We start from the raw sequence: 13,886 nt of genomic DNA on the forward strand, positions 1-13,886 counted from the left end.
AGATGCCATGATCTTCATTTTCTGAATGCTGAGCTTTAAGCCAACTTTTTCACTCTCCTCTTTCACTCTCATCAAGAGGCTTTTAGTTCCTCTTCACTTTCTGCCATAAGGGAGGTGTCATCTGCATATCTGAGGTTATTGATATTTCTCCTGGCAATCTTGATTCCATCCTCTTAGCAAATTTCAAATATAAAATACAATGTTACTAAATAAATTCACAATGTTGTACATTAGATGTCCAGAACTTATTCATCCTGAATAACAGAAAATGTGTATATTTTTATCAACTTCTCCCATCTTCCTTTGCCCTACTTCCTGGCCCTAGTTCTACTCTCTGTTTCTATAAGTATGATTATTTTCTATGTATCAATCAGTGAAGGCATGAAGTATTGATCTTTCTGTGTTTGGTTTATTTTACTAAGCATAATGTCCTCAAAGTTCATCAATGTTACCACAAATGGCAAGATTTTAAGGCTGAATAAAATTTCATTTTCAATGAGCATCTTAAACTCAATATGTGTGCTCAGTATGAGTCAACCACTTTTGCTCCATCAGTCTCAAGGGTATCCCCACAGCAGTTCACCATCCCTCATGGATCTTTCCCTTGGCCAAATATCTGTATATAGGCTTCTCACTAAAACTTTCCTCATTTGTCCCTCTTCATTATGCCATGAGAATTTTACTGAGTCCTTGGAGAAGGAAACAGCAACCCACTCCAGTATTCATGCCTGGGAAATCCCATGGACCAAGGAGCCTGGTGGGCTACAATCCATGGGGTCGCAAAGAGTCGGACATGACTGAGCGACTTCTGTGTGTTCTGTGTGTGCCCAATACAATGAACAATTTTCTTTTATAAAATACTAATAACTTTAAATAAAATCCCTTACACAGTGGAAGCGGGGAGTAGATTTAAGGGACTAGATCTGACAGACAGAGTGCCTGATGAACTACGGACAGAGATTCGTGACATTATACAGTACAGAGGGAGCAAGTCCATCCCCAAGAAAAAGATGCAAAAAAGCAAAATAAGTCTCTGAAGAGGACTTACAAATAGCCTTGAAAAGAACAGAAGTGAAAAACAAAGGGGAAAAGGAAAGATATAGCCATTTAAATGAAGAGTTCCAAAGAATAGCAAGGAGAGATAAGAAAGACTTCTCAGTGATCAATGCAAAGAAACAGAGGAAAACAATAGACTGGGAAAGACCAGAGATCTCTTCAAGAAAATTAGAGATACCAATGAAACATTTATGCAAATATGGGCTCAATAAAAGACAGAAATAGTATGGACCTAACAGATGCAGAAAATATTAAGAAGAGGTGGCAAGAATACACAGAAGAACTGTATAAAAAAGATCTTCATGACCCAGATAATCATGATGGTGTGATCACTGACCTAGAGCCAGACAACCTGGAATGTGAAGTCCAGTGGGCCTTAGAAAGCATCACTACAAACAAAGCTAGTGGAGGTGATGGAAATCCAGTTGAGCTATTTTAAATCCTGGAAGATGATGCCATTAAATTGCTGCACTCAATATGCCAGCAAACTTGGAAAACTCAACAGTGGCCACAGGACTGGAAAAGGTCAGTTTTCATTCCAATCCCAAAGAAAGGCAATGCCAAAGAACGCTCAAACTACCGCACAATTGAACTCATCTCACACGCAAGTAAAGTAACGCTCAAAATTCTCCAAGCCAGGCTTCAACAATACATGAACCGTGAACTTCCAGATGTTCAAGCTGGTTTTAGAAAAGGCAGAGGAACCTGAGATCAAATTGCCAACATCTGCTGGATCATCAAAAAAGCAAGAGAGTTCCAGAAAAACCTCTACTTCTGCTTTAATGACTATGCCAAAGCCTTTGAGTGTGTGGGTCACAACGTATTATGGAAAATTCTTCAAGAGATGGGAATACCAGACCACCTGACCTGCCTCTTGAGAAACCTGTATGCAGGTCAGGAAGTAACAGTTAGAACTGGACATGGAAAAACAGACTGGTTCCAAATAGGAAAAGGAGTACATCAAGGCTTTATATTGTCACCCTGCTTACTTAACTTATACACAGAGTACATCATGAGAAACACTGGGCTGGATGAAGCACAGCTGGAATCAAGATTGCCCGGAGAAATATCAATAACCTCAGTCAGATATGCAGATGACACCACCCTTATGGCAGAAAGTGAAGAAGAACTAAAGAGCCTCTTGATGAAAGTGAAAGAGGAAAGTTAAAAAGTTGGCTTAAAGCTCAACATTCAGAAAATGAAGATCATGGCATCTGGTCCCATCACTTCATGGCAAATAGATGAGGAAATAGTGGAAAAGTGGCAGACTTTATTTTGGGGGGCTCCAGAATCATTGCAGATGGTGAGTGCAGCCATGAAATTAAAAGAAACTTACTCCCTGGAAGGAAAGTTTTGACCAACCTAGACAGCATATTAAAAAGCAGAGACATTACTTTGCCAAAAAGGTTTGTCTAGTCAAAGCTATGAATTTTACAGTAGTCATGTATGGATGTGAGCATTAGACTATAAAGAAAGCTCAGGACTGAAGAATTGATGCTTTTGAACTGTGGTGTTGGAGAAGACTGTTACGAGTCTCTTGGACAGAAAAGAGATACAACCAGTCTATCCTAAAGAGATCAGTCCTGAGTGTTCATTGGCAGGATTGATGTTGAAGCTGAATCTCATATACTTTGGCCACCTGATGCAAAGAACTGACTCATTTGAAAAGACCCTGATGCTGGGAAAAATTGCAGGTGGGAGGAGAAGGGGACAACAGAGGATGAGATGGCTGGATGGCATCACCGACTTGATGGACATGAGTTTGGGTAAATCTGGGAGTCGGTGATGGACAAGGAGGCCTGGCGTGCTTCAGTCCATGGGGTTGCAAAGGGTCAGACACAAATGAGCGACTGAACTGAACTGTCCTGCATAACTTTAAAAATAAATTTTGAGCAAAAAAAAGAAATAAGTTTTCATAGCTAATTCACACCACACAGAAGTTCAATTATTATTGTATGCTAACTTATTTTCTTTTGGTATTTAACAGCTTTTATTGAAGGGTCTATGAATAATAAAGAGAAAACAAGATATATGTTGCTTATGATACGCTCAATTCTTGGAAGACTAATAATGTATCACAGTGGCTAATAATATATTTATCTGTAATTTCCCTGCTCTAGGGAGGAGGGACTTTTTATATGAGACCAATAAAGTTATACAATGCTTGTGTGTGTGTGTGTGTGTGTGTGTGTGTGTATCTCCTTTGCTATTTAAGGTTTATATAAGGAGTAGTTGACCTAGTTGTACTAGAGTCTGATGTGCATCCCTTTTACCTAGCAAGGTGGAAACAAGGAGAATGCAGGTTCCTTCTAGCTTTCAGTTTTCTCTCGATGGAATAATGAAGAATTTTTCTACAGCGGGAACCTTAGGACATATTAAAATTGGCAACTGTCTTATTAGAAGCAAATTGAGAACACAAGGAATATCTACACTAAATGAAAAAAAAAAAAAAAAAACCTCATCTTTGAAAGTTGATATCAGAGGGTAAAAATGTTTTCTTTATTGAATAAAAGTGAGATATTTGTGAAATCACAGTTTCTCTCCCTCTGGTTGCTGGTTTTGGAAAAATTCGTTGGTACATAATCAGCAAGGGTAGGGTAAAATTTCAACTGGTTGTAACAGTACACACCACTGCTGAGTAATTAGCAACAGAGTAGAAATTGCTAATCTAGTTTCAACACTTACTGCTGCTGCTGCTGCATCGCTTTAGTCATGTCCGACTCTGTGCGACCCCATAGATGGCAGCCCACCAGGCCCCCCGTCCCTGGGATTCTCCAGGCAAGAACACTGGAGTGGGTTGCCATTTCCTTCTCCAATGCATGAAAGTGAAAAGTGAAAGTAAATTTGCTCAGTCGTGTCCGACTCTAGCGACCCCATGGTCTGCAGCCTACCAGGCTCCTCCGTCCATGGGATTTTCTAGGCAAAAGTACTGGATGGGGTGCCATTGCCTTCTCCGTCAACACTTACTAGCTGACCTTAAATTACATATCTTCTTTAATGATATGACTTAAAACATGTAAAGAACATAGAACAATGTCCAGTGCATAGTAAATTCTACATAAGTATTTGCTATTATTATTTCCATTAAAAATGAGTGATTTACAATGTCAAGATCTCATGCCTTGAAGATCATTCAGCAATCCTGTCAATCTTACAGTAATTCTTCAGTAAATTCCTCTTTTTCACAATTGCTACTTCTAAAGTTTTCTAACATCTTACAAGTTTCTATCTTTCCACCAAAACTTTCCCATTTTTTATAAGATGAGCTTGCCATGTAAATCATAGGTTACATATAAACCATTCAACTGGAACTTATTCAATGCTGTTCGTTCATTTTTCTCCAATTTCTTTTTAACAGAGGAAACATCTCTTATCAAAGATCAATATTTTCATCTAAGTTTTGGGTTTCATACTTTCCACCCTCTTAGGAATATCAGATGATCAGTTATCTATTTTTAAGCTATTTTCCTCTCAATAATATTCACCATTTAAACATAATTTTCTTTGTTTAGAAAAAAAAAAAAAAATCCCTGAACTCAATAGCTTAGACTGTCTTTTTTAATAGTCAGTCTCTTTAATAGTATCACAGAATATCGTCATTCTTCATCTCTGCATTTCCACTCAGTGCAATCTATCTTCTGTCTCTCTCCTTCCATAAACACACAAACAAACTGTAGCTAAAGATGTTAACAGCAACCATATTGTTAAACCCAATGTACATTTCCAGAGGTTAGATTATTTCATCTCTCCCCAAACTGATGCAGATATCACTGTTGCCTCTTTGTTAGAACCCTCTTCTACTTCCATGATATTATCTTCTGATACCTTCCCTATATTTCCAATAATTAATTTTCATCTTATTTATTAGTTTGTTTTTAAACAATATGATCCTTTAGCTAGCCATTAAAAGTTGGGTTTTCTCAAGTCAAGGTTGTAGACTGAATCAAATGCTTTAATTTGTAGTCAATCTCTCCCCTAACTATAGGAAATTAAAGCTTATATTCAAACAATTCTAAATTTATATATTTCAGTCATGACATTTTTTGTTCTATATCTGGTGTAGATCTTAATATCTTACATTAGCTACATCTAATTGTGTATCTAAATGCCCACTTCGGATTCAATATGTCCTAAACAATGTTTATGACTTTCTCTCTCCTTCACTCCACATCTGATATCCTCCCAATATTTACAACATCAATGAACTACAACACCAACCTTTCTTCCTGTTTTCAGAAACTTTAAACCTGCAAGGTATTTGATTCCTAGTTTTCTCTTACTCCCAAATTCAGTCTTTCATTCACTTAGTATTTCTTGGGTGTCTACTCTTGGCCAATACTAATTTATATTCTAGGGACATAACAGAAAAAAATAAGTCTATCATCATGATGAATCATTTCAATGAGAGGGTGAAGGAAGTAGAAAAAAAAAGTCAAGAAATAATATGAGAGAATCTATCAGTTCATGATAGCTATGAAGAAAATAGAGCAGGTTATATTTGATAGTGAATTATGACTGGCTATTATATATTAGGTAATCAATGATGGCCATTTTGATAATGTGACTTTTGAACAGCTTTTGAAATTTTGTATGTTGATTTTCTCTCAAATCCATTAATTATCTTCATCTCCACTGTTGTCACCCTTATCCAAAGTACAATTCCTCTCTTGAGGTCTACTATTAGCTGATAGATTTCTCCTCATTTGCTTTGGACCTCTCTTATCCTACATTTCAAACATAAGTGAAAGCTATCACTTTATAAACAAATAAAATACAAATCTAGGCAAGTCTTTGGACTTTCATACACAACAATCAATGCCAGAAATACCTTAAAATTTTTCAACTCAGATATTTAGCTTTCAAGTTTTCTTCATATTAAAATTCAAATGACACTTTCTATACTCCTTTATAATCATTAACAAATTTGAAAATTTACATTTTAATAATTTGAATATCTTTTGACTTTTTAATCAGAATAGAACTTCAAGATAGTAAAACACACTTAGATCACCACAGTATGAGATTTCCATTCCATAATGCAATAATTATTACATATTAGTCTTACAACTGATGTTTGTGATAAAATGAAATGGCATCCATATATTTGAGAAGGGACAGAATTTTTAAACTTCTGTTTAAACAAAGATCAACAATAATACTTATCTGCAATCTACCTCAACAAGATTTATTTTAATTTACTATCAACTATTTAACTATTTTAACTCTGTAATGTTTATTAAGAGTTTAACACATGTATACCCTATACTATTTGCTAGGGAAACATGAAGAACAAGGCAGACAAGGTCCACACCACATGCTACATTGGCATAGGGAAACATATAATATTTATGCACAAATGTATAATATAATTGTTGTGCTGCTGCTGCTACGTTGCTTCAGTCATGTCCGACTCTGTGCGACCCCATAGACAGCAGTTGTAGAAACACAGGCATATGTTATATATAAGCATACAATATAAAATATTTATATCCTATATAATGTATAAAATGGTATATGTAAATTATATGTACAATTTAACCACATATGTGTATGCGCATGTGGAATCACACATATATGTATATATGCATATACATGTATATATTATTAATACTTAATATGATTCTATGATATATAAAAATGAAGGAAGTGCACCCTGGACAGGATAATCAGGGATTACCTCTTACAGATGACATTTAGAAGAGACTATCATTAATAAGAATGATCCAGTAAAAGAACTATCAGGAAAAGAGTCAGTTCTTGAGGTAGAAAATGGTTTTGGTGTGTTTCAGGGACTGACAATGTGCTACTAGAACTAAGTGAACAAAGAAGAACTGAGAATAACCTGAGTCATGAGAAGTCAGGGGATAGACTTAACATGGGAAGAGGCTTGGAGATTGACATATATTTAATTGAAAAGCTTACATTATGATTTACACTATTTTAAATACTCATTTTGGTTTATCCAACATAATAGGAATAAGGAAGGGGTTCGAGGGCAAATAGAAACAATATTTACAAGAAAATGGTCAAGAACATAAGAATTAAAAGGAGAGAGCAAATTCAAGATACATTTTGAAGTGAAAATAGGTTGAATAGGAGGAAATAAGGAATAAAAGTCTCGGGTCAGATTCCAAATCTTAATATGATGTATGTATTTAATATTTAGTAGGATTCCTGATGTCTACAAATGAAGCAGAAAATGCTCAAGCAATAATAATACTCTGAGAGGAAGTCTAGAGTTCTCTTTTGTAACTGTTGAGTTTGAAAATTATTATGCAATTTCCTAGTGAAGAAGATAAAGAAGTCAACTGCATATAAACAGTTGAAAGTCAGTGGATAGGTCTGGCTGGATAAACACATTTGGGAAACATCAGTATACGTTTAAGATGTGGAATAATATACCTTGTTTTTAAATAAAAATATTTTGTCCAGCTTGAAACTTGAAAAGTGTTACCATTATAAACTTTAGTCAAGAAGGTATAGTGTGCAGAAGAGTGTGTGTGGGAGCATCCAGTAGGACAGGAGGGGAATCTAACTGTATTAGTTCCAGAAATAAAATATGAAATTAGAACATTGTCAATAAACCAAAGTTAAGACGATTAATACCCCAAAATTTGCAGATGATACAATTCCCTCACTGACCCAGATAAATCTGCATGGCTGGCCTTGTGCCTGTCTGGGTTCTCTTACTTTGTGTTCGCCTTCAGCGGCGCGGGACGGGAACGGAGGGAGGGAAAGACGTCTGGAAGGCGCCCCGCCCCGGGCGGTCGGGTCCGGTGGCCTCCCTGGTGTTCCAGGACGAGGAGCCGCGCGAGAAGGTTGGGGGTGGCGTGCTGAGGCGGAGGTCGGGTGGGAAAGGCGGCTCTCTGCCGTCCTGCTCGCCCCGCCCCGCCGGCCCCTCCGCGCCTCCGTCCCCGGCCGGGGGCGCCCCGCCACCCTGCCCCGCGCTCGGTGGCGTCGTCTCCGGTGTCCCTCTTCCCGCCCGACTTCCCCGCCACGTCCCTCGAGGTTGGGCTGGAGGTTTCGGGGGGAGGGGTGCTCCGCGCGCCCCCACCCCACCCCACACGCCTTCGCCCGTGGCGCCGGCCACGACTGCCTTCCCCCCGTTAACGGCCGCGGACCGCGCGGCGCGGATCCTCCGGTCGCGTCTCGCGGGCTGTGTGGCGTGACGGGTGGCAGCTCCCCGTCGCGGGGCCGCTTGCCTTGCCCCGTCGCCTCCCGCCGCCGGCCCTGGACCGGTCTGCCTCGGCCGGTCGTCGGTAGTCCGCTGCTCTAGGCCTGCTGCGCGGTCGCCAGGCGCCTCCCCACGCCCTCGGAGCCTCGGGGCTTTGTCCCCCCGACGCCTCCCGCGGCTTTCTGTCTGGTACTCTCTCCCTCTCGCCCCTTTACCTCTGTCGTGTCCCCTACCAGCTTGGCGCCACGCTTCCAGTCGGAGCCCTCTCTCTGCCCTCGGTGGTGGGGGAGCCGGGGGGAGGGTTCCTGGGAACGCGGGCATGGGTAGGGGCCCTGGTAGTTGGGGAAGAGGACGGGGTTCGGGGGGGCCGACCGTACGGGTGTGCGAGGTTAGTGGGGGAGGGCTCTGCTCCGTTCCGGGGGAACGTGGGGGTGGTCGTCTGGCGTCGGCGGGGATGGGCGGCGGTCGATTGTCGCACGGCGGGGCCCCCATGCGTCACGGGTTGGCAGCGCCGAGGCCCGAGGGCTGGGACGCGGTGGTTGGTGGTCGACGTCGGGGCGGTGGCCTGTGGGGCGCGCCGTGCCCCTCGCCCGCCTCCCCCTTTCCAGGTACCTAGCTTGTCCCGGCGCAGAGGTTTAAAGACCCCTGCTTTAACCTTCCCTCGTGGCTCAGACGGTAAAGTGCCTACAGTGTAGGAGACTCGGGTTTGATCCCTGGGTCGGGAAGATCTGGAGAAGGAAATGGCAACCCACTCCAGTAGTTTGCCTGGAAAATCCCATGGACGGAGGAACCTGGTAGGCTACAGTCCATGTGATCTCAAAGAGTCGGACGCGACTGAGAGACTTCGCTTCAGAACTATAGAGATCAGTCTATAACATCATTTGATTATTTAAGACTCATTCCCTACCCATTTCTTGACAGTGAACTCTATAGCGAAGCTCATCTTTGCTCTCTGTGGTCAGTGGCTCACTATTAACAGACATAATCATGTTCCTAATGTTGCAGTAGATTTTTTTTGTTTAATTAGAAGTCTAGCACTAGCAAAGAATCATAGATTCACGAACACCAGGTTGATGTCTTCTAGGACAACACTTAAAATTTCAAGAGAGTATAGAAATTATGTATGCCTTTCTTTTTTACATAAATTCCTAGAAGCCTCAATGATAATCTATTTTTCCTAAAATTTCTATTACTCTTTGTGAATAAAACTTTCTTTTTTCACTACAAAGACCAAGTTCTGGGAAGATTAAATGATAACTCTGTTGATTTGAAATTTTGTCCCATAGATATATTTGTCTATGATTATACTTTTTCTCATAATTATTCTAAGGAGAGGTGCTTCAGCTTCTATTCTCTCATTGTTTTTTATTGATATATTTATCTTTTCTGAATGTATGTGAAGTCAAGGAAACGGTATCATAGAAACAAGTGAAATCTGAAATTGCATTTATGGGTTCAGTATAACATCAGTGCATCCAAACCTTTATTTTGTAAAATGTCATTTGATTTTTCTCAGTGGATTAAACCTATCCAGCAAACTAACCACTATACCTCACATGGATGTTGTCACAATCAACAGGAAAAAGTTTCCCTACAAGAATAAGTGCTACGCACTCAGTAAAACCAAGTGAATAGCTCCCAGATGAGGGAAATTCCAAAGAATATTTAAAATTAAACAAGCAGAGTTAAAGGTCAACACTACTACAACAATGGTATTATTCCCAGGTGGCTCAGTGGTAAACAATCTGGCTGCCAATGAAGGAGATGCAGGAGACATGGATTCCATTCCTCCATTGGGAAGATCCCCCGGAGGAGGAAATGGTAATCCACTTCTGCGTCCTTGCCTGGGAAATCCCATGGAGAGAAAAGCCTGATAGGCTATAATCTGCGGGGTCACAAAGAGTCAGACAGTTTGTCACACGTAAACCCAAACTACAGCAATGCTTACTAAATGAGAATTTGTCAATTGAGAAAATCTCAATTAGTGTTGCACTTTCCAAAGCAACTAAATATATGTTATAAAATAAAGAAAAATAGACATTAGTGTTTATTAAATTAGAAATTAGTCTTTAAGATACTTCAGTTTTCATCAAAAATTCAATACTGTCTATGTCTGTTATTTTAATATCCCTCATATGTTATCAAAAGCCCCATATATAACTAAATTAAAGATCTGAAAAATATATTGATTGGTCATAACAGTATATTAGCAAAGGGACTGATTTTAATTACATATATATTTCATCAGAAAAAGCATAGTAAAATTTTACTACCTGATACGCAGGTGGTATTTATATGGTTTATAATGTAAAATAAATATTAAAAGTAAAAAAAAAAAAAAATAACAACAAAAAAACACCCTCTTCCAACAACACAAGAAGACTCTACACATGGACTTCACCAGATGGTCAATAACGAAATCAGATTGATTATATTTTTTGAGAAGCCCTATTCAGTCAGCAAAAACAAGACCAGGAGCCAACAGTGAATCAGATCACAAACTCTTTATTGCCAAATTCAGACTTATATTGAAGAAAGTAGGGAAAACCACTAGACCATTCAGGTATGACCTAAATCAAATCCCTTAAGTTTATACAGTAGAAGTGACAAATAGATTCAAGAGATTAGATCTGATAGACAGAGTGCCTGAAGAACTATGCACAGAGGTTTATGACATAGTACAGGAGGCAGTGATCAGACCATAACCAAAAATAAGAAATGCAATAAGACAAAATGGCTGTCCAATGAGGCCTTGCAAATAGCTGAAAAAAGAAAATAAGCTGAAGGCAAAAGAAAAAAGGAAAGATATACCGATTTGAATGCAGACTTCAAAGAACAGCAAGGAGAGATAAGAAAGCCTTCCTCAGTGATTAATGCGAAGAACTAGAGGAAGACAGTAGACTAGGAAAGCCTAAAGATCTCTTCAAGAACATTAGAGATACCAAGGGAACATTTCATGAAAAGACGGGCACAACAAAGGACAGAAATGGTATGGACCTAACAGAAGCAGAAGATATTAAGAAGAGGTGGCAAGAATACACAGAAGAACTATACAAAAAAGATATTCACTACCCAGATAACCATGATGGTGTGATCACTCACCTAGAGCAAGACATCCTAGAATGCGAAATCAAGTGGGCCTTAGGAAGCATAACTACCAACAATGCCAGAGGAGGTGATGGAACTCAAGTTGAGCTACTTCAAGTCCTAAAAGATGATGCTGTGAAAGTGCTGCACTCAATATGCCAGCCAATTTGGAAAACCCAGCAGTGGCCACAGGACTGGAAAAGATCAGTTTTAATTCCAATTCTAAAGAAAGGAAATGTCAAAGAACACTCAAACTGCCTCATAACTGCACTCATCTCACACACTAGTAAAGTAATACTCAGAATTCTCCAAGCCAGGCATCAATAGTACATGAATTGTGAACTTCCAGATGTTCAAGCTTTTTTTTAGAAAAGGCAGAGGAACCAGATATCAAATGCCAACGTCTGTTGGATCATCAAAAAGGCAAGAGAATACCAGAAAAACATCTACTTCTGCTTTATTTATTTATCCACATGCAAAGTCTTTGTGTGGATCACAACAAACTGTGGAAAATTCTTCAAGAGATGTGAATACCAGACCAAGTGACCTGCCTCCTAAGAATTCTGTATGCAGGTCAAGAAACAACAGTTAGAACTGGACATGGAACAACAGACTGGTTCCAAGTAAGGAAAGGAGTACATCAATGCTGTATTGTCACCCTGCTTATTTAACTTATATACAGAATGCATCATAAGAAATACTGGATAAAGCACAAGCTGGAATCAAGATTGCCCAGAGAAATATCAATAACCTCAGATATGCAGATGGCACCACCCATATGGCAGAAAGTGAAGAAGAACTAAAGATCCTCTTGATGAAATTTAAAGAGGAGAGTGAAACTGTTGGCTTAAAACTCAGCATTCAGAAAACTAACATCATGGCATTCAGCCCATCATTTCATGGTAAATAGATGGGGAAACAATGGAAATAGTGAGAGACTTTTTTTTTTTTTGGCCTCTAAAATCACTACAGATGGTGACTGCAGTCATGATATTAAAAGATGCTTATTCCTTGGAAGAAAAGGTATGACCAATCTAGACAGCATATTAAAAAGCAGAGACATTACTTTACCAACAAAGGTCCTTCTAGTCAAAGCTATGATTTTTCCCTTAGTAAGTATGGTTGTGAGAGTTGGACTATAAAGAAAGCTGAGCGCCAAAGAACTGATGCTTTTGAACTGTAGTGTTGGAGAAGACTCTTGAGAGTCCTTTGGACTGCAAGGAGATCAAACCAGTCCATCTTAAAGGGAATCAGTCCTGAATATTCATTGGAAGGACTGACGAAGCTGAAACTTCAATACTTTGGCCGTCTGATGTAAAGAACTGACTTATTTTAAAAGACCCTGATACTGGGAAAGATTGAAGGCAGGAGGAGAAGGGGACGACAGAGGATGAGCTGGTTTGGATGGTATCACCGACTCAATGGACATGAGTTTGACTAAGCTCTGGAGTTGTTGATGGACAGGGAAGCTTGACATGTTGTAGTCCATGGGGTTGCAAAGAATCACGCACGACTGAATGACTGAACTGAACTGAACACCTTCAGGGTAAGATCAAACAAGAAATCAGCTACACTGAGGTGGATACAGAAGTGAAGTTTGACTACCTCAACTTTGGCAGAATAAATAAAAATCTTTTTTGAAAATCTGAAATCCTAAAATGGCTCTAGCACTAATTCTTCATCTTCATGCTACTTGTGTTCTTTGAAAAACATCAAATAACAAAGAGGGGTTTAAAATTTAAAGTGGCCCTGGTTATTATTGGCCCTAGGTTGAAGACAGTAGCAAATGAAAATTCTTTCTGGAGAAACTGAAGTCAAGCAATGTTTAAAAATGATCAGAGATTAATTTACATTAAAAACTTCAAGCATTTTGCAGACAAAATAATGCAAATAATCAAGTCACTAGTGATAACCAGCATAACTATAGATAGCATATGCTATGCTAAGTCACTTCAGTCGTTTCCGACTCTGGGCGACCCCATAGACGGCAGCCCACCAGGCTTCCCCATCCCTGGGATTCTCCAGGCAAGAACACTGGAGTGGGCTGCCATTTCCTTCTCCAATATAGATAGCATACAGTGCCCCAAAATATTTTACACTTTGGAATTATCAGACACAAATTTAAAAATTGGACATAAAATTTATTAATCATGCTTAATAAAGTAAAATGATTAAAAAATAAAAACTTGAATAAATTAATCAGGAACAGAAGTATGAAAAATTTCTAAGGAGATCAAAAAATCAAATAAAGTTTCTAGAAATAGTAATTGATATAATAACTAAATGATATAACAGTAATTAAAGTTAAACTTTCAATGTATAGGTTTAAAGATCAAGAAAGATTACAAAAGATTTTCCAGGGCACAGCCAGTAAAGCAAGAGGTATTAGATCTGAAAGATAATTTAAGAGACATGCATGATACTGTCTCTTCATGAGATTATGAAGATCCTATAGTCTCTTCCTGATTGCTACAGGGGAGAGAAAATGGGTCAGAGGTAAAGATAACTGTGAAAATTCTGTAAAGTTACAAAGGACAAGCAGCAAAAGATTCAAGGAAAACAACAAATA

The 13,886-nt window shown here is 39.2% G+C and overlaps 1 protein-coding gene across 1 annotated transcript; it reads right to left on the reverse strand.

Annotated features, from left to right (window-relative positions):
• Window positions 1-7,759: 7,759 nt before the first annotated feature.
• LOC123465609 (basic salivary proline-rich protein 2-like) lies at window positions 7,760-8,722 on the reverse strand. Its single transcript, XM_045165163.1, has one exon. The coding sequence runs from the start codon at window positions 8,720-8,722 to the stop codon at window positions 7,760-7,762; it is 963 nt and encodes a 320-aa protein (XP_045021098.1).
• Window positions 8,723-13,886: the final 5,164 nt, after the last annotated feature.

This window comes from Bubalus bubalis, chromosome 1 (genome assembly GCF_019923935.1).
Source record: "Bubalus bubalis isolate 160015118507 breed Murrah chromosome 1, NDDB_SH_1, whole genome shotgun sequence".
Classification (NCBI taxonomy): domain Eukaryota; kingdom Metazoa; phylum Chordata; class Mammalia; order Artiodactyla; family Bovidae; genus Bubalus; species Bubalus bubalis.

Excerpts from the sequence above, each read along its gene's own strand:
- LOC123465609 (XM_045165163.1), bottom strand. The coding sequence starts at position 8,722 with ATGGGGGCCCCGCCGTGCGACAATCGACCGCCGCCCATCCCCGCCGAC.